This window comes from Rattus norvegicus, chromosome 10 (assembly GCF_021556685.1).
Source record: "Rattus norvegicus strain SHRSP/BbbUtx chromosome 10, alternate assembly SHRSP_T2T, whole genome shotgun sequence".
In the NCBI taxonomy this organism is placed as follows: domain Eukaryota; kingdom Metazoa; phylum Chordata; class Mammalia; order Rodentia; family Muridae; genus Rattus; species Rattus norvegicus.
The window spans coordinates 91786815-91807449 of record NC_141543.1 but is presented as its reverse complement, the minus strand read 5'-3'; the positions used below and the strand labels follow the sequence as shown (position 1 = coordinate 91807449).

The 20635-nt window shown below is 49.5% G+C and overlaps 1 protein-coding gene across 3 annotated transcripts in view; it reads right to left on the bottom strand.

Moving 5' to 3' along the window:
* The window catches only part of Odad4 (outer dynein arm docking complex subunit 4), a 28598-nt gene extending 8515 nt beyond the window's left edge, over window positions 1–20083 (bottom strand). The window contains exons 1-9 of one of the 3 annotated variants that reach the window (NM_001107049.1): window positions 19849–20083; window positions 14941–15072; window positions 14549–14699; window positions 13864–13925; window positions 13415–13580; window positions 11626–11850; window positions 11266–11473; window positions 3712–3798; window positions 1639–1835 (exon numbers count right to left, since the gene is read on the bottom strand). In NM_001107049.1, the coding sequence (NP_001100519.1) occupies window positions 1639–1835; window positions 3712–3798; window positions 11266–11473; window positions 11626–11850; window positions 13415–13580; window positions 13864–13925; window positions 14549–14699; window positions 14941–15072; window positions 19849–19968 (1348 nt within the window). In that variant the 5' untranslated portion in view covers window positions 19969–20083. Of the gene's footprint in view, window positions 1–1638; window positions 1836–3711; window positions 3799–11265; window positions 11474–11625; window positions 11851–12066; window positions 13581–13863; window positions 13926–14548; window positions 14700–14940; window positions 15073–19848 lie in introns of all 3 variants that reach the window. The other 2 variants (XM_087572218.1, XM_087572219.1) reach the window with 2 other exon arrangements.
* Between the last annotated feature and the right edge of the window lie 552 nt (window positions 20084–20635).

The following is a 20635-nucleotide window of genomic DNA, read 5'->3' as shown; positions in this document are numbered from 1 at the left end:
GAGGACCTGTGGCCAGGTAGGTCATAAGGCCCTAGGAGAGAACCTGCTACTATTATTCAGGTCAATAAATCTAGCATCCGACTGCCTCCTAACGACACAGCACACCTCTCGGCTCTAAGTGGAGAAGCTTCCTCTCGCAGCAGAAAGAGACTGACACAGAGACCCAGAACCAGTCAACGCAGAGACTAACGGGCTACAGAATGCCCAGCCTACGTGGGATGTCTAAATCATCTCAAACCGCAGGCAGGGATCTTCACAGGGGAGGGAACAGGAAGACCGTTCAGAGCCACATGGATGACTTCAAGAAAACAGAGTTTTCTAAACACAACGGGGTGGCTGGCACTATAAACGCACAGCAGTTAGGATAGCTTTCGTAAGACCTGGGCGAGCGGCTGCTCGAAATCCCAACGCGGAAGGGGAGAGGTGGAACAAATTTCCGCCCCTAGCTGAGGAGCTACTGGCACCTGAAGGCTGTTGGGAGATGGGAAGTCAGTCTTCCTGAATGGGGTGAGCCCCTGGTAAGTCGCTCACACTTTTTTTTTCTTTTCTTTTTTTTTTTTCTTTCTTTCTTTTTTTTTCTCCGGAGCTGAGGACCGAACCCAGGGCCTTGCGCTTCCTAGGCAAGCGCTCTACCACTGAGCTAAATCCCCAACCCCCGTCTCACACTTCTTTTTTTTTTTTTTTTTTTTTTTTAAAGATTTATTCATTTATTATATACAAGTCCACTGCAGCTGTCTTCAGACACCAGAAGAAGGTTTCGGATCCCATTACAGATGGTTGTGAGCCACCATGTGGTTGCTGGGAATTGAACTCATGACCTCTGGAGGAGCAGTCGGGTGCTCTTAACCGCTGAGCCATCTCTCCAGCCCCCCCGTCTCACACTTCTAAGGCAGGCCCCACACCCAAGAGTTGGGACCCACACCCAAGAGTTGGGCAATACAAATTGGACTTAGTGGATTAAAAGCAAAATATAACACAAGGTTTGGTGGGGAGGAAAGTGGTGGTGGATCAGCGAGGAATCGGAGGAGGGGAGGTAAAATACGTTCTGTGAAATCTTCAAAGAAATAATAAAAATATTATTTAAAAATTGAAACAAAGCTGGGCGGTGGTGGTGCATGCCTTTAATCCCAGCACTGAGAGGTAGAGGCAGGAGGATCTGTGAGTTCAAGGCCCGCTTGGTCTCTAGAGTGAGGACAACTGGGCTTCACAGAGAAACTCTGTCTCAAGAAACAAAACTAACCTACTGGCTACCTTAATTAATTAACTAATTAATTAAAACAAAGCAAGCAAGCTAACAAACAAAAAAATGAATTGTTTGTCCTCGTCCTCAATATTATGGTTATAATAGAAGCGTAGAGATGGGTCAGAGAGATGGCTCAGGGGTTAAGAGCACTGACGGCTCTTACAGAGGTCCTGAGTTCAATTCCCAGCAACCACATGGTGGCTCACAACCATCTGTAATGGAATCTGATGCCCTCTTCTGGTGCGTCTGAAGGCAGACACATTATACTAATATGCATAACATGAATAAATAAATAAATAAAAAAGAAGCGTAGAGATGCTAGGCTCAGCCAGGTCATGCTCAGGCCTGGTGCTGGGAGAAACAGGTAGGATGGGAGTCTCTGAGCCCCTCCCTACCTTGGGCCTGTGCCACCAGAACACTGGCGTTCAGCTGCCACTCGAGGTCCCCTTCCTCCTCAGCATACTGCTGAGACTTTTCACCGTAACTCTGGGCCTGCCACGCCTGGTCCAGCTCCAAGTAGCAGCGGCCAATCTCATGGAAGAGCCAGGTCTTCTCCAGGGTGGTTTTGGCTAGAGGGATCTTCTCCTCCCACCTGGGGAAGAGAAGAACCGGGTCAGCTCCCTCCCAGCTCTGTGCTCAGCCATGGCAGACCCAGGCTTCCCGTGGGAGCAGAATAAAGCTCATTCTTCCCGTTCGGTCCAGAGCAGAATTAGGAAGTACCAACATATTGCCAAACTGCCAGAGCTATTTTTTGGTGACATCTATGGGATCGAATTTGGCATCACCACTGAAAATGATGTTTGAAAAGGGTTCCTGGGGGCCGGCGGGATTGCTCAGTGGTAGAGTAATCGCCTGGTATGTATGCTCGAGACTCTAGACTAATTCCAGCGCTGCAGAAACCAACAGAAGCAACTAAAATAGCACAAAAACAACTTTCCAGAATTACTAGGTTAGGTTCAATGGCACAGGCCTGTAATTCCAAGCACCGGGGAGGCTGGGGCAAGAAAGCGTGTGTGAACGACTGGGAGGAACCACTTTCCAGTACACAGATACCAAGGGCATCACGTGCGTGACCCGGAAGGATGCTTGGTGATCAAGTGTCAGAGGCCTGCAGGACAGAGTCTCTCCAGAAAGGGTGGCTGCACCCGAGGAAGCTGGCTCTCTGGGTCTGGGCTGCCTCTGAGGCTCGCTAGGGCTATGCCCACTCACCCCACTGAACAGATAACCAACTTCAGGGTTAGACCTCAAATAGACCATCTGGGGAGTTGCCATACAGCTCCCCTAAACTCCACACAGTCACACAGAGTCATGGGAGAGCCCCTAAGGAAGTTACAAAGGTCCCTTGGTCTATCAGCTCTAAATTAAGAGTCACCTAGAAATGAGTTCTGGGCTGGTGAGACAGCTCCATGTGGGAGGAGTTTGCCAAACAAGACTGGTGGTGACACATGTAAGAACCCTAGAACCAGTGGAAGTGTGGAAGGGGAGATCTGACTCCACAAGGTTCTCCTCTGGGCATCACATGTAATTAGTGGGACACATACGCCTGCTCCCCATTCTCAAATCACACATAATAATAATAATAATAATAATAATAATAATAATAATTAATAATAAAAGCAAGTTCTTAGTTGGGCAGTGGTGGCACATGTCTTTGATCCCAGCGCTCAGGAGGCAGAGGCAGGAGGATCTCTGAGAATCGAGGCCAGCCTGGTCTACAGAGTGAGTTCCAGGACAGCCAGGGCTCCACAGAGAAACCCTGCCTCGAAAAATAAAAACAAAAACAAACAAACAAAAGTCAAAAGAGAGAGAAAGAGACAAATGAGTTCTTGAGTCCTCACCCACCTTAGAATTAGAATTTCCAGGGGTAAGACTAAGTAGTTTTTTGTTTGTTTGTTTGTTTGTTTTAATTTTATTTATTTTTGGTGCTCACACATGCGCATGAGTGTGTGTATGTGTGTGTGTTCCATATGCCAGGCCTTGGGGCTGATCTCCAGCACCAAAGAACAGACCAAAGACTAGGGCTTCAGCTGTCACCGGCACAACCAGGAGTCTAGGTCATCTGGTCCTCTTTCCCTTTCCCCCTTCCTTCCTTCCTTCCTTCCTTCCTTCCTTCCTTCCTTCCTTCCTTCCTTCCTTCCTTCTATCTCATCTTCCTCCTCTTCCTTTTCCTCTTCCTCCTGCTGCTCCTCCTCCTCCCCCTTTTCTTCTTCCTCCTGCTGCTCCTCCTCCTCCCCCTTTTCTCCGATGGGCTTTTGCTCTGTAGCTCTATCTGGCCCAGAACTGACAATGCTCCTACCTCAGCCCCCTAAATAACTAGGGTTCCTTGCATGATCGGCCACACCCAGTTCTAAGTCCAGTTCATTTACTAAGGCCTCTTTGTCTGGCTTTATGTGGCCAGACTGGAATCCTGGTGTGAAGGAAGGAAGTCCCAGTCCCAGGGTGGGGAAGGGGCAGTGTGGGTTACTTACGTGTCAATGGCTTGCTGGAATTTCCCAACTCTGGCAAAAACTCTGCCAATATTGTCAAGGGCTCTCGATTTTGCATCTGGGAGGTCACTGCGGAGAAGCAACAAAAACAGCCATTAAGCTTAAATCAGATGTTATGGTGAAACAGGCAAGCACTAGGCCCAGGCTCCAGGAATTCAGAGTGCCCATGGGAAGATGTCCAGGGTGACAAGGCTGTGTCACATGTCTAGGCTCACAAAGGCTGTGAGACATGTCCAGTCTGACAAGGTTGTGTCACATAGGCCCATCTGTGCCCTTAGCCTGAGATGGGCATCATCAGAATCCTTCCGGGATTGACAGCTTACAAAGATGTTCCTTTGGGCCAACGATTTTCCTTCTAGACTTTACCTCAAGATAATTAAAATGTTTCTTATTTTAGAAACAACCTACTAGGGACGACTTAACAATGATAATTGGTAGGTGTGAAAAAGAGTTTACCATGTATGAAGTGAAAAAGTCAGGGGGCTGGGAGTGTAGTTCGGTCATGAACTGCTTGCTTAGCATAAGCAAAACCTGAGCTTTCCCCAGCAAAAGAGGGGAAATATATCTATGTGGGCCTATGCTGCTGGCTTTGAGGACGCAGAAAGGGCATAGGAGCCAAGGAATGTATGTGCATGCTTGCATGCATGTGTGAGCGCACACACAAACACACACGCCAGAGAGAGAGAGAGAGAGAGAGAGAGAGAGAGAGAGAGAGAATACTTAGCCAAGAAAAGTAGGAAAGTAGGCCCCCAGTTTAGGAAAAGACACCATCTCAAAGGAATAGTCAAAGAGTGCTAGAGGTGGGGGCTCCACTGCCTTTCATACACTCACACTCAGATGGACTGTGAAGATGGAGGAGGATGGAGGAGGGTGGAGGAGGGTGGAGGAGGATGGAGGATGGAGGATGGAGGATGGAGGAGGATGGAGGATGGAGGATGGAGGAGGATGGAGGATGGAGGAGGATGGAGGAGGATGGAGGAGGATGGAGGATGGAGGATGGAGGATGGAGGATGGAGGAGGATGGAGGAGGATGGAGGATGGAGGAGGATGGAGGATGGAGGATGGAGGAGGATGGAGGAGGATGGAGGAGGATGGAGGATGGAGGATGGAGGTGGATGGAGGAGGATGGAGGAGAATGGAGGAGGATGGAGGAGGATGGAGGAGAATGGAGGAGGATGAGGAGGATGGAGGAGGATGGAGGATGGAGGAGGATGGAGGAGGATGGAGGAGGATGGAGGAGGATGGAGGAGGACGGAGGAGGATGGAGGATGGAGGGGGATGGAGGAGGATGGAGGAGGATGGAGGAGGATGGAGGATGGAGGATGGAGGTGGATGGAGGAGAATGGAGGAGGATGGAGGAGGATGGAGGATGGAGGAGGATGGAGGATGGAGGAGGATGGAGGAGAGTGGTCTTTTCTAAATTACTTTCCATTTAAGGCAGAGACACAGAGACAGAATAATAGAAAAATAAGATTGGCAAGCACCAGGTTACTTCGTTACCTTTTTCCTGTAAAGATTAAGGTAGTGGGGCTGAGGATTTAGCTCAGTGGTAGAGCGCTTGCCTAGCAAGTGCAAGGCCCTGGGTTCGATCCCCAGCTCCGGAAAAAAAAAAAAGAAAAGAAGATTAAGGTAGAGAGACTACATTATCTTGTCAATTAAAACCAGCCGGTTTATCAAACATGGCATTTATCTCTGTAATACTCTTTTCTCCGGTCAACTGAACAGCATACTTTCGATTTAGTAATGGGAAATTTAGCATTGGTGACTCCATTTTGATTTTTAACAGTTACAGATCTGCTCCAATAGCACCTTGCTCTTTCCCATCTCAGGCTGGCTTCTCCACGTCTTCTTTTCAGCACCTTCCTTTTCAGCCTGGCATGGTGGCACACGGCGGAAGTTCCCACCTACCCAGTAGGCTGCAGCAGAAGAATCACTTGAGCCAGGAGTTTGAGGCCTGCCTGGGCTATATAGTTAGACTGTCATTTTAAAACAAAAACAGCTCGGCATAGTGGCTCAGCTAGCATTCATGAGGCTGAGATAGTAGGATAAGGAGGAGCTCAAGGATAGCTTTGGCTACATTATGAGTTTGAGGTTAGCCTGAGCTACATGAGACACTGTCTCAAAAACAAAACAAAACCAAACAAAACAAAAGAATATGACGACCCTTTGGTTGTCTGTTTGCACTGGAGATTAGACCCCACTCTAGCCTATGACTTTAGATCACAGTACTTCAAAGCAGCCCGCCTAGCATGGCTAGAAGGCCACTCCTCAGATGGCATTTAACCTGGGATCTCGGCAGCAGCCATGTCTCAGTGTGAGACTCCCCCGTGTAGCTGCTTGCACGCTGCACCCTTGACACTTCTTCCTAAGCTTTCCTGGATAAAGGCAGAGCCCTGTGCTCACTCACTTCCCACCGAGTTGTTGATGGCTTCCTGGGCTTTCTGAATTCCAACTTTGAATTCCCAATCGGGTCTCAGTTTGTAGCCTCGATGGTAGAACACCAGGGCAAACTCAAAGTCTCCCATGGTGTACAGCGTCTTGGCCTTCTGTAAGATCCCCTGGCATAGGAGACTATCGGGTTTCTTTCATTTAAAAACGTTGAAATGAATCCTTGTTTTGAAAAGCCTCTGTATGTGTCTAAGTACACGAGCGTGTCATAAACGAGAACACACTCCATGAGGTCCCAGGGAAATGGGTAGGAGGTGCGGTGAGAGACTTTCACAGTTTCGAATCAAACCCAGGGTGGCAGAACTTCCTGTAAAGCCAAACTCCCTTATAGGGCGTCAGCTGCCCATAGCCTTGGTCCCTAGACTGGCATAACATCTGCAGATTTCCAAATCCTCCATATTCCCTTGTCTCTGCCAAGAATGGTCCTCCCTATGTCCAATCCAACCTCCAGTCCTGTGTCCCCTCTGGTAGTGTCCCTGCCCGTGTCTCTACGAACCCTCAGCCACAGTTCTCATCAGCTACTCTCAGTCTGCCTAAGACAGGTTTTCCCTTCCTGAGCAGACTCCCCTGGGGCTAGGGCGGATGGTCCAGTGGTAGAGCCTGCCTAGTGTATCTCAGGCCCTGGGTTGGATCCCTGAGACTTCTAAAATGTTAAAAGAGAGAGTGAGTAATCTCCTGTTGTGTGACAGGTAAATCCTGTGGCTTAATTTATTCATAATATTAATAAGAGGGCTGTCAAGAGTGGTGGTATACACCCTTATGTCTTTTATTGTCTTTTTTTTTAAAATGTATGTGAGTACACTGTCTGTACACACCAGAAGAGGGCATAGATCCCATTATAGACGGTTGTGAGCCACCATGTGGTTGCTGGGAATTGAACTCAGGACCTCTGGAAAAACAGTTGGTGTTCTTAACCACTGAGCTATTTCTCCAGCCCCGCCCTTATGTCTTTAATCCCAGAACTCCAGAGGCAGATGCAGATAGATTTCTGTGGGTTTGAAGCTAGATTGGTCTGTACAGTGAGTTCTAGGCAAGCCAGGGATTACATAGTGAGATCTTGTTTAAAAAAAAAAACAAAAAAACAAAAAAAAAAAAAAAAAACAGGGCTGGAGAGATGGCTCAGTGGTTAAGAGCACTGACTGCTCTTCCAGGGGTCCTGAGTTCAATTCCCAGCAACTACATGGTGGCTCACAACCATCTGTAATGGGATCTGATGCCCTCTTCTGGTGTGTCTGAAGACCAATACAGTGTACTCACATATAAAAGAAATAAATAAGTCTTTTAAAAAAAAGACTTAAAAAAAGAGACTGAAGGCTGAATATGTAGCTCAGTGTTAGAGTTCTTGCCTAGCATTCATGAGGCCTAATGCTGGGGAGACACACAAAGCGCTGTGTTTGATCCCCAACCACCACATACGCTTGGCACGAGGGTGCACGTCTATAATTCCAACAGCCAGGAACTTAAGGAGTTTCGAACATGCTTGTGCACACCTGGCATGTGGTGCATGCACACCTATTAGGGAGGTGGAGCCAGGAGGTCGAGGAGTTCACAGTCATCCTCGGCTATGTAGCGAATTCAAGCCAGCCTGGGCTACTTAAATCCTATGTCGATTAAAACAAGAAGTTACCGGCAACAGGAAGGCACATCAATCAAATCTACATCCACCCAAGAGATAAATGAGTGCTGGAGTACTTAGAGCCTCTTGAACACGTCATTGGCTAGTCTCTAAGTGGGGGAAAAGAACTGGGGAGGGGTGTGTAGAACTCACTTAGACTAGAGTTTCCAGCTAAGGCCCTGTTTGCAGATGCTGAAAAGGCAGGAACTAGCCAGGCCAAGTTCCTGTGATCCTAGCTCCTGGGAGAGAGAGGTAGGAGGACCAGGAGTTAAGAGGCCAGCCTGGGGCTACACAGTGAAATCAGGTCTCAAAACACACACAAAAATAAAAAAAGGAAGGAAGGTTGTCTAGAATGCTGTACCCAGATGTAACACTCTAGTTAAGTGGCAAGAACTGGCAACAAGAGAGTGACTCTCTTCCCAAGGCCCAATGTCTAAGAGGACCGACCGATCGGATACAGGTGGACGGGGAGGAACGGGGTGGGATTTCTGGACCCCTTCCTCCACCTCTAACCCCCACTCAGTGTCAAGGGCTTTCCTCCAGTGAGACCCTGACTTCGGGGTCTGATGATGAGTGGGAGTGGCTTGATAGAGCAAGCCCTGGGGTAAGGGACACCCTGTTGTAGGAAGCAAAAGTAGCATAAAGCTGGGATCCTCCCAGAGTGGGTGGCCAGGGCATGAGCAGGACAGAGGGAGGGAGGTATCCAGAAGCCTCCTGGGTTTCCTCCAGGGAGTGGCTGTCTAAGGCTCAGGGGCTCCTGGAGCAAGCTGTGTGGGACAGATGTAAGGGGCAGACTGGGACTGGTCACGTGTGAGAGAGATTGCTTACAGGAAGTTCAAAGAGAAAGGCCCTGGAATCTGTTGAACAATAGGGCTGGGCTTGTGTGAGAAGTAAAATGATCTCTGGGAGATGGTTGCTATTGATACATTTTTTTTTTGAGACGGAGTCGGACTATGTAGTCCTGACTGGCCTAGAACTCACAGGGACCCATCTACCTTTTCGTCCCACGTGCTGTGATCAAGACACTCAGAGTGCGCACGTTTCATTTAACCCTCATGATCCCTGCCACGTGGTATTATTAGGCCTTCAGTACAGGTGACTGAGGAGAAGAGCAACTTAAAATCCACACAGCTCTGAGCGATAGAGGGCGTGCCTGTCTCCAGTTCTAGGTCCATCCCAACCCCCTTGCTCCGTTCTAGTGGCTGATAACTCAATCTCCCTCCTTAACCCAGGAACGGATGGCATTGAGGGTATGGTGGCTAAGTGAGGAGAGGGCTGGAGCCAGTGTGCACAAGGCTGTGAGTGGCACTGCAGGCAACCAGGGGTTATGCCCAGAAAGCCATGGCCTGTTATCTTGGGAAGCCTTGAGTCTTGGGAAGAGCCCATTTCTGGGAGTGTTGGTGGAGGCTGGGGATTTCCCTGTTGGTCAGCAGGAAGGAGAGCTGACAAAGGGTAGTGTGGCTTTGAAGATCTCTGGGAGCAGTGAGAGTGAGAGGCAGACAGATGGACAGATGGACAGATGGACAGACAGACAGGGAAAGCAGCAGCTGTGGCTGAGGGCTGAGGCACTAAGTGAAAGTGGGTGGTAGAGTCTGAAAAGGAAGTATCTCCCCAAAGGGTTCGTGTGGAGAAGCATGGTCCCCACTTGGTGGCAGTAGAGAGAAGACGTTAGTGCCAACAATCCACTGCCAACTGAACAACACCCAAGTTGGCAGGAGCCTGAGAAGAGTTCAGAACTGTGGGTGAGGGGACACTGTAGCCAAGAGGGACTCCAAAGGACTTAGACTCAGGATGCCCAGGGCCGGGGAGATGGTTCAGTGGGTGAGGGCGCTTGCCGCCAAACCTCAAGGCCTAAGTTTGATCTTGGGACCCTCGTGGTAGGAGTGACTCCCACAACTGTTCCTCTGATCACACGAATGCTCTGGCATCCACATGTGCACATGCGTACAACGAATAAATGTACGAACAAATATATAATAAGTTAAAAACAAAACAAAACAGGATCCCCTAAAAGTGATGGATTCCTTGTCAGGAAGTTTTTAAGTTGAGAACAGCTCATTTTAGGAAGACTGGCTATCACTGTTAGATGAATATTAGGTACGGTCTTGAGTCTGCTTTCCTCGTGTGTGTGTGTGTGTGTGTGTGTGTGTGTGTGTGTGTGTGTGTGTTTGGTGTGTGTGTGTGTGTTTGGTGTGTCTGTGAGTGTATACAGTATGTCTGTGGTGTGGTGTGTATCTGTGCGTGTGTATGGTACATTCTGTCTCTCTGTGTGGTATGTGTGTCTGAGTATGTGTATGGTACGTAGTATGGTGTGAGTGTGTGTGTGGTATGTGTGTCTGAGTGTGTGTATGGTATGTAGTATGTGTGAGTGTGTGTGTGGTATGTGTGTGGTATGCCTCTGTGTGTGGGTGTGTGCGTGCGTGTGTGTGTGTGTGTGTGTGTGTATGGTATATATCTGTGTGTGTCTGTATGTGTGGATGGTATATATCTGTGTGTCTGTATGTGTGGATGGTATGTCTGTGTGTGTGGTGTATGTGTATGTATGTGTATGTATGTGTGTGTGGCATCTGTGTGTGTGTGTATGTGTGTGTGTGTGAGATGAGTGTGTCTATGAATGCGTATGGTACTACGCTATGTGTCTGTGTGTGTCTGTTTGTGAACTGGAAGTGACTGAGCCCAGCCTTGAACCTGCTAGGCAACTGCCCTCCCACTGAGCTACATTCCCACCCCATGATGTCTCAGTTCTAGGCCTGTATCTTTTCCATCCATCCTCCCGTCCACACGGGGCAGGTGCAGCGAGCACAGTCGACTGAGTGAAGGCACTGAGGCTGGGCGGTGACGTGACGCACCTAAGGTCCCACAGCCCAGTTGGATCTACTGAACCCTAGACCTTACCTCTGGGTCACCCCATATCTCCTTTAGCTTTGATCGACTTTGTCCAGCTTCCTCTTGGCCCCTTTCTCACTGCAGCCTGAAGCTTCCTCCAGCCTCAGGCCTTCCCACACCGCCAGCGCGCTGCACCAACACCCCTGTCCTGGCATCCTCATCTGTACTTTTTAACAGAGCACAACTGCAATTTAATGGCTATGCCACTTTTTTTGTTTTTTTGGTTTTTTTTTTTTTGTTTTTTTTTTTTTTTTTGCCAGATAGCTAAACCTATATCTGGACATTTCTATGTTCGTAATGCCAGAAATATCTGGTATGCCTATGGCCCGATACAAAAATTAAACACCAAGAGTCAAACCACTGGGAGCCCACTGGAATTTTTTAGCCATTATGCTCCTGTGTGTGACCAAAAAGAAAGCTAACAGCCTAGGTTTGTTTTCTACCCTCCATCCTGAGTATTCAACCTCTACTTCCACTGGACTCTCCCTCAGGCCTGCCCTGTGGGACAGAAAGCAGGAATGACCTACGAGCAGCCCTGGCAAAGGCTCTCAGAGGCCTGGGGGCCTTGGTCACCGCAGAGCACTCACTGTTCCTTGGCGATCTCCAGGTCCTTTCTGTGGCTCTGCAGGGCAGCCACCATCTGCCCCAGCTCGATCTGGGCGTTGCCTATGCAGCTGTACAAGTTCCCGACCAGTTCATCCTTGTTGGGTACCTCGTCTTGGTTCCATTCCAGGACCTTCTTAAGTACTTTCTCAGCTTTTTGTAGGCTCCCTTCAGCACTGCCACTGGTCAACACTGAGAAGAGAAGGAGTTGACACGGAGGTCAACTCCGCGTCCTTGGGCTGACTCCTCCCAGACAATAATTTACATCCACGGGTCAGCAGAGGCCGAGGCTCGGGCTGTCATGTTGCCTCTCCCCATCCTCCACCCCCGAGAATACTACCCACACATGTCAATGTCCTCTAGGCTCTTGAGGATATAGTGGGCTGTCTGCGAGGGGCTGCGTTTCCGGTCCCGCAGCCATTTCTCTTGCATCAGCTTCCGGTCTCTCTCCCTGGCGTAGATGGGTTTCTGCTGCCTCCAGAAATTGCTGCGGGTGTCCAGGTAGTTGATTCCAGTCATGATGAGTTCCTCCACAGTCAGGCCACTCTTGATGGTGCCTTTGATGAGATCTGTGGAGAAGCATCAAGGAGATCACACATGTTGGGGAGTCACCCATTCTAAGGTTGGAGCCCCTGCCGTAGGGCCCTGTGAGGACCCCTGCCTGCAGTTGCCCCAGCAGTGAGGACATGGGGAGTGTGTGGGTGGTGATGGAAAGCCAGGGGGACGTTCTTAGTACAAGCTGTTTTGTGGCGAAAGAGGAGGGACAAGAAGGGTCACTTGGATACCTTTCTGAGAAGTCTGTAATCAAGGGTCCTTCCTTTTAAGCTGTGTCCTTAGGGAATGGGGTGAGTTGGAAAGAAGAGTCTGAGTGTAAACTCTGGTCCACGCTGCCAGTCCTCATCAAGCATCCAAGTGCCAGGTAAGCTGGTGCATGCTGGGAGCTGTAAGGGTGTGCCTTCATCCTGGCTACTCTGTGGCCAGAGCTTAGGGCCAATTGCTATGATGCAAGGCCACTTGGGATAATGCTCAGGCCGCTCCTGCCCTCCATGGCAGGCCCTCTAGAGAGCAGGAAGCCTTCAGGCTTGTTACCAAGGAGATGTGCCAGCAGTAAAGTTGTGTAAAGAGAACCCTGCAGTCCACCTTAGGAAACCAGCTCTGGAGAGAGGGTATTTGTTTCCAGGGGGGTCCCCTGCTCTGGCTTATCAGTTCAGAGCAATATCCCCATGCCAGGTTAGTGGGAGGCCTAAGTGTTCTGTTAGCACAGTGTGACGGGGAGTGTGTTGGACTGGATTCTATCGGTGACGCCACCGCTGACTTGCTTGTCACCTGGGACATTCAGTGAATTCTCTTTCCTTGTCTGTGAAAGGAGGGATGGGCCAGATGAGGTTTCAGAACATGTAGTACCGACATGCTCAGGTCCTACCACCTGTACGTCAGGTTCTTTTACAATGTACAGACTGCAGCGATGGTTGTGATTTGCCTCTTGAATGTCCTTCCCTTAATGGCCTCATGTGTTAAGGCTTGGGTCCTAGCCAGTGTACTACTGGGATATTGTGGAAGAATCTTTGGGAAGAGGAACCGATTGTCAGGAAATTACAATGTCTAGGGCATGCCTTTGGGGTATTGGAATCTCTGCCCCTTCCTCTTTGTGTTACTTCCAGGCCACCTCTAGTCTACTGGGTGTGCCCCGCTACAATGTTCTGCCTCACCAGCGGGCCATGAAACAATAGCTTTCTGGCTGTCTTGGAACTTACTTACCTTGACCAGGCTGGCCTCAAGCTCCCAGAGACCCACCTGCCTTTCTGCCTCTGTCTCTGGTGGGATGAAAGGTATGGGCCACTATATCAGACGGGGCCTCTTTCCTTCTTACAAGGTGTTCCATCACAGTGACGTAGAGGTTGACAAAGGAGCCCACGTACTAAAAGTGGGGACCCTGAGAGTGCATTTCTTGGGTTCAGATATGAGCAAAAGCGCATTGCCTGACCTCCTCCCGTGTTCTCGCTCGGGTGAGGACGCTATCGAACCTCTCTATAGGTCTGGGTTGACTGCATTCTGAGACGATCTGTCCCTTAAGCTCCCACCTGGGATTTCCGCTGCCCCACCCAGCCCTGCCGGCAACAACGGGTCTGAAACCTTCATCCAGAAGAAGCTTCTCCAGATACTCCTTGTCCACGTACAGCTCCCCGAGCAGCTGCCGGATGGTCTTCTCGCTCTTGAGCGAGCCCTTCCGCTTGATTTCGTGCTTGGTGCTGGATAGGAGGTGCTTCACAGGTGGATGCTTCTGTTGGGCTTTCTTACTCTGGAAAACGGAGGAACACTCAGGGGAGCCTCAGTAAGGAGCTCAGAGTACACAGTGCGTGGATGGAGGGTCTTAGACTCTGAAGTTCTGCTCCTACGAGGCCTTCCGTGGGCTGAGAACCATGAAATATGGTTGGTTGGGTACAGCTGGATTCCCAAGATGTCTCTGGAGGTGTGGCAGAATCTCACGGTGGCCCATGATGGTCAGGAGTGGAATGCTGCCAGTGAGAAGTTAGTAGGGTTTTGAAGGTACGTACAAGTGGCCTCAGAACCAGGCGCCTTACCTCAGCTTGCTTGCTTAAGAAGGAGAGGTCTCCTTTGTTCTCCAGCTTAATTGAAGAAGGGCCTGCAGGACAGAGGCCGGAACTGAGCAGGGTCAGCCTCTCGGGTATGACCGATCACACACTTTTTATGTGGAAATGGCTGCCTTTGGCAAGGAGATGGCGGAGGCCTTGGCAAAGCTGGCCTCGAGCCACCCTAATACAGGAATGGTGCAGGGTGTTTGGTGAAACACTGTCCTAGACACTAGATGGCCCCCACTAGCCCGAGGCCACAGCAGCCAGATTTCCAAATACAGAGAAATCTGGGATGAAGGAGAGACCCTGTTACATGCTATTTCCACACTGCTACCCACAGGGACAAGTTCTCATTCACCTCCCTCTTCCCTCTGCTGTGGAACGGATGGATAAAACTAGCCCTTGGTACTTGTACGATGAGGGAGGAGCCAGCCTCAGAAAGGCGGGACTAAAAACCCAACTCTAGTCTGTGTATAACTTCAGAAAGGACAGCTTCAAAGCAGCCCGCCTAGCATGGCTAGAAGGCCACTCCTCAGACGGGATTTAACCTGGGACCTCAGCAGCAGCCATGTCTCAGTGTGAGACTCCCCCGTGGTAGCTGCTTGCACTCTGCACCCTTGACACTTCTTCCCAAGCCTTCCTGGATAAAGGCAGAGCCCCAGTGCTCACTCACTTCCCACCGAGTTGTTGATGGCTTCCTGGGCTTTCTGAATTCCAACTTTGAATTCCCGATCGGGTCTCAGTTTGTAGCCTCGATGGTAGAACACCAGGGCAAACTCAAAGTCTCCCATGGTGTACAGCGTCTCTGCCTTCTGTAAGATCCCCTGGAATGAAAGACAGTCAGATCCAGATGGAGAGACAAGGCCTTAGACGACTTGTATGGTAGAACGGAAGGGTCCCCGGTTGGAGGTCAAGGTTGGCATACGAAAGCCAGGCAATCACTGGAGAGGAAAGGGCATAGGAAGGCAAGTGACCCGGCTGGTTCTTCAACTATAAGTAACCAGAGCCTGCTATAGTGGAAATGTCGAAAGCAAGACCGAGCCCTCCCGTCCGTCCGGCAGTCACCTTGCAGAAAGTCGGGTCATTCTGAAGTGAGGCCTCAGCATCTTCCAAGGACTTCTCTAAGTCTCCCATCTTCAGGTAGCACTTGGAGCGGGCAACCAGGCAGTTCTTGTCCCCGCTTTGAAGGTGAAGGGCCTGCCAAAGGGATGGGCAGATGCCAGGAAGAGCACAGCAGGAGCCCAACCTGGAAGGGTGGCCTGCACCTACTGCTGTTGCTGGGGGTGGGGTGGGGTGGGGGAACCCTCCAGGTCAGTACTCTGACTCCTGCCTCTGAGTCTCATCAGATGCCAACAGCCCAACCTATATTGGCTCAGTGAACATGACCATCTCTGTCTGTCTGTGGCGGATCTCAGAGAAGGCTCTGTCTCGGCTACTGAGGAAGCCACTGGTTAAGACGTACAATGAGGGGGCTGGAGAGATGGCTCAGCGGTTAAGAGCACTGACTGCTCTTCCAGAGGTCATGAGTTCAATTCCCAGCAACCACATGGTGGCTCACCACCATCTGTAAGGGGATCCGATGCCCTCTTCTGGTGTGTCTGAAGACAGCTACAGTGTACTTGTATGAATAAAAATTAATTACAATTTAAAAAAAAAAGTCGTGGGGTTGGGGATTTAGCTCAGTGGTAGAGCACTTGCCTAGCAAGTGCAAGGCCCTGGGTTCGATCCCCAGCTCCGAAAAAGAGAAGAAAAAAAAAAAAAAAAGTCGTACGCTGAGGATCTGCGACTTTCTGCCAGATCCTCCTAGTTCATTCCCACAGTACAGCTTCAAGATGTTTTGTGTATACCAAGTTCAGCAAGCCTCGGTTGGCTGCATACATTTGCAATGTGAATGTCAAAGGCTAATGCAAACGGAATAGCTTTTAGGACCATCTGAAACTCGTTACTCATCCCCTAGCCTTTGTGCACAAGGCTTCATGGGTGTTGGAGCACGTTCTCTGCCTTTGAGTTATACCTAGCCCAAGCCTTCTCTTGCTCTCCTTCCCTCTCCGTCTTTCTGGTTTGTTGGAATTTCACCGTTGTTTGGTTTGGTTTGGAGAGATCATTTCAAACCGTAGCCTTGACTACCTCTGTAGATAGACCAGGTTGGTCTCAAGTACTCTGCCCTGCTCCTGATTCTACCTTGTGGATGCTGGGATTACAGGCTGTACCCCCATACCCAGGCCTCCTCTTATTTCTGCGGTCTTTGAAGTAGTTGGGATTGTAGATGTATGCTGTCACACCTGGCTTGAGCCGCCTTCTTCTCCTCCTCCTCTTCCTCCTCCTCCTTTTTATGTCATAAACTGAGAATTATCGCTATTTTTGGGGAACTAAGATACAGATGTGAGAAAGACAGAAGCCACCTGGAAGCCCTAGTGTAAGGATGGCCACTTCCCTGATTCCCTGTGTCCTGCTGTCTTTTTTTTTTTTCTTTTCTCTTTTTTAAAAAAATGAATTGTATATACGTGTTTGCCCGTGTGGTTCTATGCATGCAACAGTGTGCATGTAGAGCTCAGAGAACAACCTATAAGACTTGGCTTCCTTCTTTGTTTTTTTTTTTTTTTTTCCTTTTCTTTTTTTCGGAGCTGGGGACCGAACCCAGGGCCTTGTGCTTGCTAGGCAAGCGCTCTACCACTGAGCTAAATCCCCACTTGGCTTCCTTCTTGTTCTCTTCTCTCTTCTTTTGCTTCTTGCTCTTCCACTCTTCCCCCTTGTCCCTTCTCTCCCCGTTTCCCTCCCCCCTTCCTTCCATGTGCTCATGGCCAGCTTTTACTCCTCTCCTCTTCTCCTCTTCTTCTCGCATTAAACCTTTCCACGTTGAAAGAAAAAAAAAGACTTGGCTTCCTGGAGAGATGGCTCAGTGGTTAGAGCTCTGACTGCTCTTCCAGGTCCCAAGTTCAATTCCCAGCCACCACATGGTGGCTCACAATCATCTGTAATGGGATCTGATGCCCTCTTCTGGTGTGTCTGAAGACAGTGACAGTGTACTTATAATCAATAAATGAATAAATAAATAAATCTTTCTTTTTAAAAGTGTAGATACATTAAGACTTGGTTTCCTCCCACTCTGTGGGTATTGCCATCAAATTCAGCTCACCAGACTTGGCCAAAAGTGCCTTTATCTCCTGAGCCACCTTTGCCAGCCCGGTCTGTTTATTTCTTGAGACAGGGCCTCATACAATCCATGATGGCATCAAACTCTATGTAGCTGAGGCTGCCCCTACACTCCTGATCTTCTTGCCTTGGCCTCATCAAGTATTAGGAATACAGGCAGAGTCATCACATGCAGCTATGTCCTGTCGCATCTGACTGAGATCGTTACAGTTGTGGTTAATGTCTGTCCTGGTGGGAAGGCAGCTGTGTACTAGAAACTGGTGCTAGGAAAGGCAGGCGTGGGATAGGTATCCCCTAGGCATCAGACTGTTTGTGTTCTCAAAGACCTTCCTGCTTTTCTAGGAAGAGGAAGAAGCTGCTATCTTTCCTAGAATGGGAGGACTTCTAACCTGGCCTTAGGGCTGTCTTCATTTTCTGTCTCAGCTGCTCCAGGACCAGGTAGCTTCAGGAGAGAGGGGAATTTGAAGCAGTAGGGCTCCTAACTCCATCTGCCCACTGGGCAGTCATTTCTCTTGGAGGCTGTGACTAGGGAAAGAGGTGGAATATTGGGGAATGGCAGAGAAGCTCAACTTTAGGGAAGTCTTGGGATTGGTTTGTGGATTGACACTCCATTTAACCGTTAACTTTAATTTGGTTCTTTTGAAACAGTTTTGCCAGTTTAGCTCAGGTTTGTCTTGAACTCACTATGTAGCCCAGGCTGGCCCCAAACTCAAAATCCTCTTGTCTCGGCACCCTGAATATTGGGATTACAAGTACCACCATGGCATGCAGCTGTGCCATTTGAAATAAGTAGAGCTGGGTGTGGTGGTACAAGGTGTGCACTAAGGAGGCAGAGGCAAGCAGGTGTCTCTGAGTTTGAGGTAAGCTGGTAGACAGAGCAAATTCCAGGATGGGTAGGGCTATACAGAGAAATCCTGTCTTGAAAAAGGAAGGAAGGAAGGAAGGGAAGGAGGGAGGGAGGGGAGAGAGAGAGAGAGAGAGAGAAAGAGAGGGGGGGCAGGTAGGCAGACAGAAGGAAGTAGTCTATGGGCTCCTCACGTTACTCAGTAGAAGAGCATTGACAAGCATGTGGAGGGTGGGAGCCCCGCACCACAAAAGAAAAACACGGTTTCTAGCACAGGAAATGGTGAATTTGTTTGGGAGGCAGAATCTCTAGTATCCCACGCTGGCTCTGACCTTGCTAAGTAGCCAAAGATGATCTCGAATCTCTGTTCCTCCTATCTCTACCTGCCAGCTGCTGGGACTGAAAGTGTGGGACAGCACACTCAAGTTTTAAACAAGATCAAACCAGGGCTTCATGCATACTAGGCAAACATTCTACCCAACGAAACGCTGTCTCCAACCCTTCAAAGGAAAAGGTTATCAGAACGCTTTGCAGTATGGAGGAAGGCACCTCAGGCAACTGGAGTCTGAGTGCTTGGCTCAGAGGAATCTTCCTCCACCACCCACTAGTTCAGGGCAGTGACCTTGGGCATGTTACCTAACTTCTATATCCACTTCCCCATCTATGAAATGAAGCAACAGTGGAACCCCTCTCCCCCGCCCCCAACCCCAGACAGACATGCACTGTGCTTAGAGCAGTGAGTCTGGTATCCTAAAACAATTCCCAATCCCTTCAGGGTGCAATGGTGTAATTTTCAATAAGGTTATCACAATATGCTAATTTCACTGACCACTTTCTTATAGGGCAAGCCTGTGCCAGAGACTTCTACATTTAGCCTCTCAGGCGATCTATGGCTAATGATGGGGGACTGAGTTCATCAAGAGAAAGGTAATCGGTTGGGGATTTAGCTCAGTGGTAGAGCGCTTGACTAGCAACCGCAAGGCCCTGGGTTCGGTCCCAAAAAAAAAGCTCCAAAAAAAAAAGAGAGAGAAAGGTAATCACGAAACATTTAAGGAAAGGTAATGGCTGCTCGCTGTTTATGTCACCAACTGGCAGACGTTAGTGAGAAACAGGAGAAAAATGACAGAAGCCAGGGCTTATCTGTGACAGTGGTGCATCAAGGGAACCAGGAGGACGACACAAAATGGAGCTCAGCACTGCTGGTGATGAAAAAATGGTAATGGGGTAGGCCTGGAGGTGTTTTAGCAGGTCTTCCAGAGGACTCAAGATTCAAATCCCAGCACCCACAGGGAGGCTCACACCCCTCGGTGACTCCGGTTCTAGAAGTTCTGATGTCCCCTTCTGTACTCTAAGGGCAAAGTATGCACTCAGTGCATGCAGTAAGACACCCGTCACATACAAATACTTTTCTTTAAGTGGTGAAGTGGGGGTGGGGAGAGCTCTAGAGACTGTTCATTGGTTAACAGCACTTACTACTCTTGCAGAAGACCCAAGTATGGATGCCAGCACCCACTTGGTGCCACCTAACAGCCTGTAACTCCAGTTCCAAGGGATCCATTTCCCTCTTCTGGCTTCCAAAAGTACCAGGCATGCATGTGGTAGACAAACATACAAACAAATCTTTCATCAGCAACAAAATGGTGGTGGGAGTGGGGTTCTGCAAGGCGGGGAGTTGACTTCCAGAGTACATAAGGAGGGCTGCTTCCTTCCAAAACGGAAGTTGGGAATGAGGGCACACATCCGAAGTCATCTCTGAGGAGACTGTTGTAAGTTCAAGATCACGCTGGTCTACAGAACAAGTGTCTATCTCAAAAGAGGAGTGGAGGCCGGGAGGCGGGAGAGAGAAGAAAGAAGAGAAAAAAGAAGAGGGAAGAGGAGGGAGGAGAAGGGAAAGAAGAGGTAGGGCGGGGAGAAGGGGGAAAGGGAGGAGGGGAAAGAGGAAGGGGAAGCAGTGATAGGTTCAAGGTGCAACTCACGTTGGAAAAACTTTGAATCGCCTTAGAGAACTCCCCGCACAGATAAAGCCTCTCGCCCTCTGCCATGTAAGAGGGAAAGGTGCTTCGCAAGTTATCAGCTTCGCCATCGGACATGGTCATCCTGCTTTTGGAAATTTTGAAGCAGATCCAGAAAGGGTAAGAAGCTGGAGAATCACTGGCTTGGTTTGTGGCAGCCGGGTCTCTTAGCAACCCAGAGAGATAGTCTGACTTCCGGTCCCTCCCCTCCCTTGGCGGTGTTAGGAACCCGAGTGAGCCTGCCCAGTGTGCTCATGCGCTTAAGTCGCCACGCTGCACACACCGGTCAGACAAGTGCTGAGCGCGTGGCCAGCGGCTGCAGGGCGGTGGCGCTCCAGAGTGATCGCTGTTGCTTGTGGGTTGCTTCTCCCCACCTCCAGTTGCCACGTGGAAAGCCTCTCGGACAAAGCAAGCCAAGAAAATGAGTATTGGAGGCAAAATTCCAAGTAGGATTAAGGCTTAAGCGCTCCAGGTCCCATCAGAAAGGAGAGAGAATTTTGGACTTGGAGTCAGAGGGCTTGGGCAGCCTTCTCTCTTGTCACTTCCTAGCTGCGTGATCCTTGACCAAGCACATTAGGGAACTGAAAAGTACACGTTCTACCTGCCAAACGGACATGAAAATAATAGAGTCCCCGAGGACATGAGGATTTTCATGAGAACACAATAGAAAGTGTGTTGGGTTTAGCTTTCAATTTCACATATTTATTGAGCACGTGCTAACCAGCAAGTCTAAACTAAGGTCTAGCCTGAC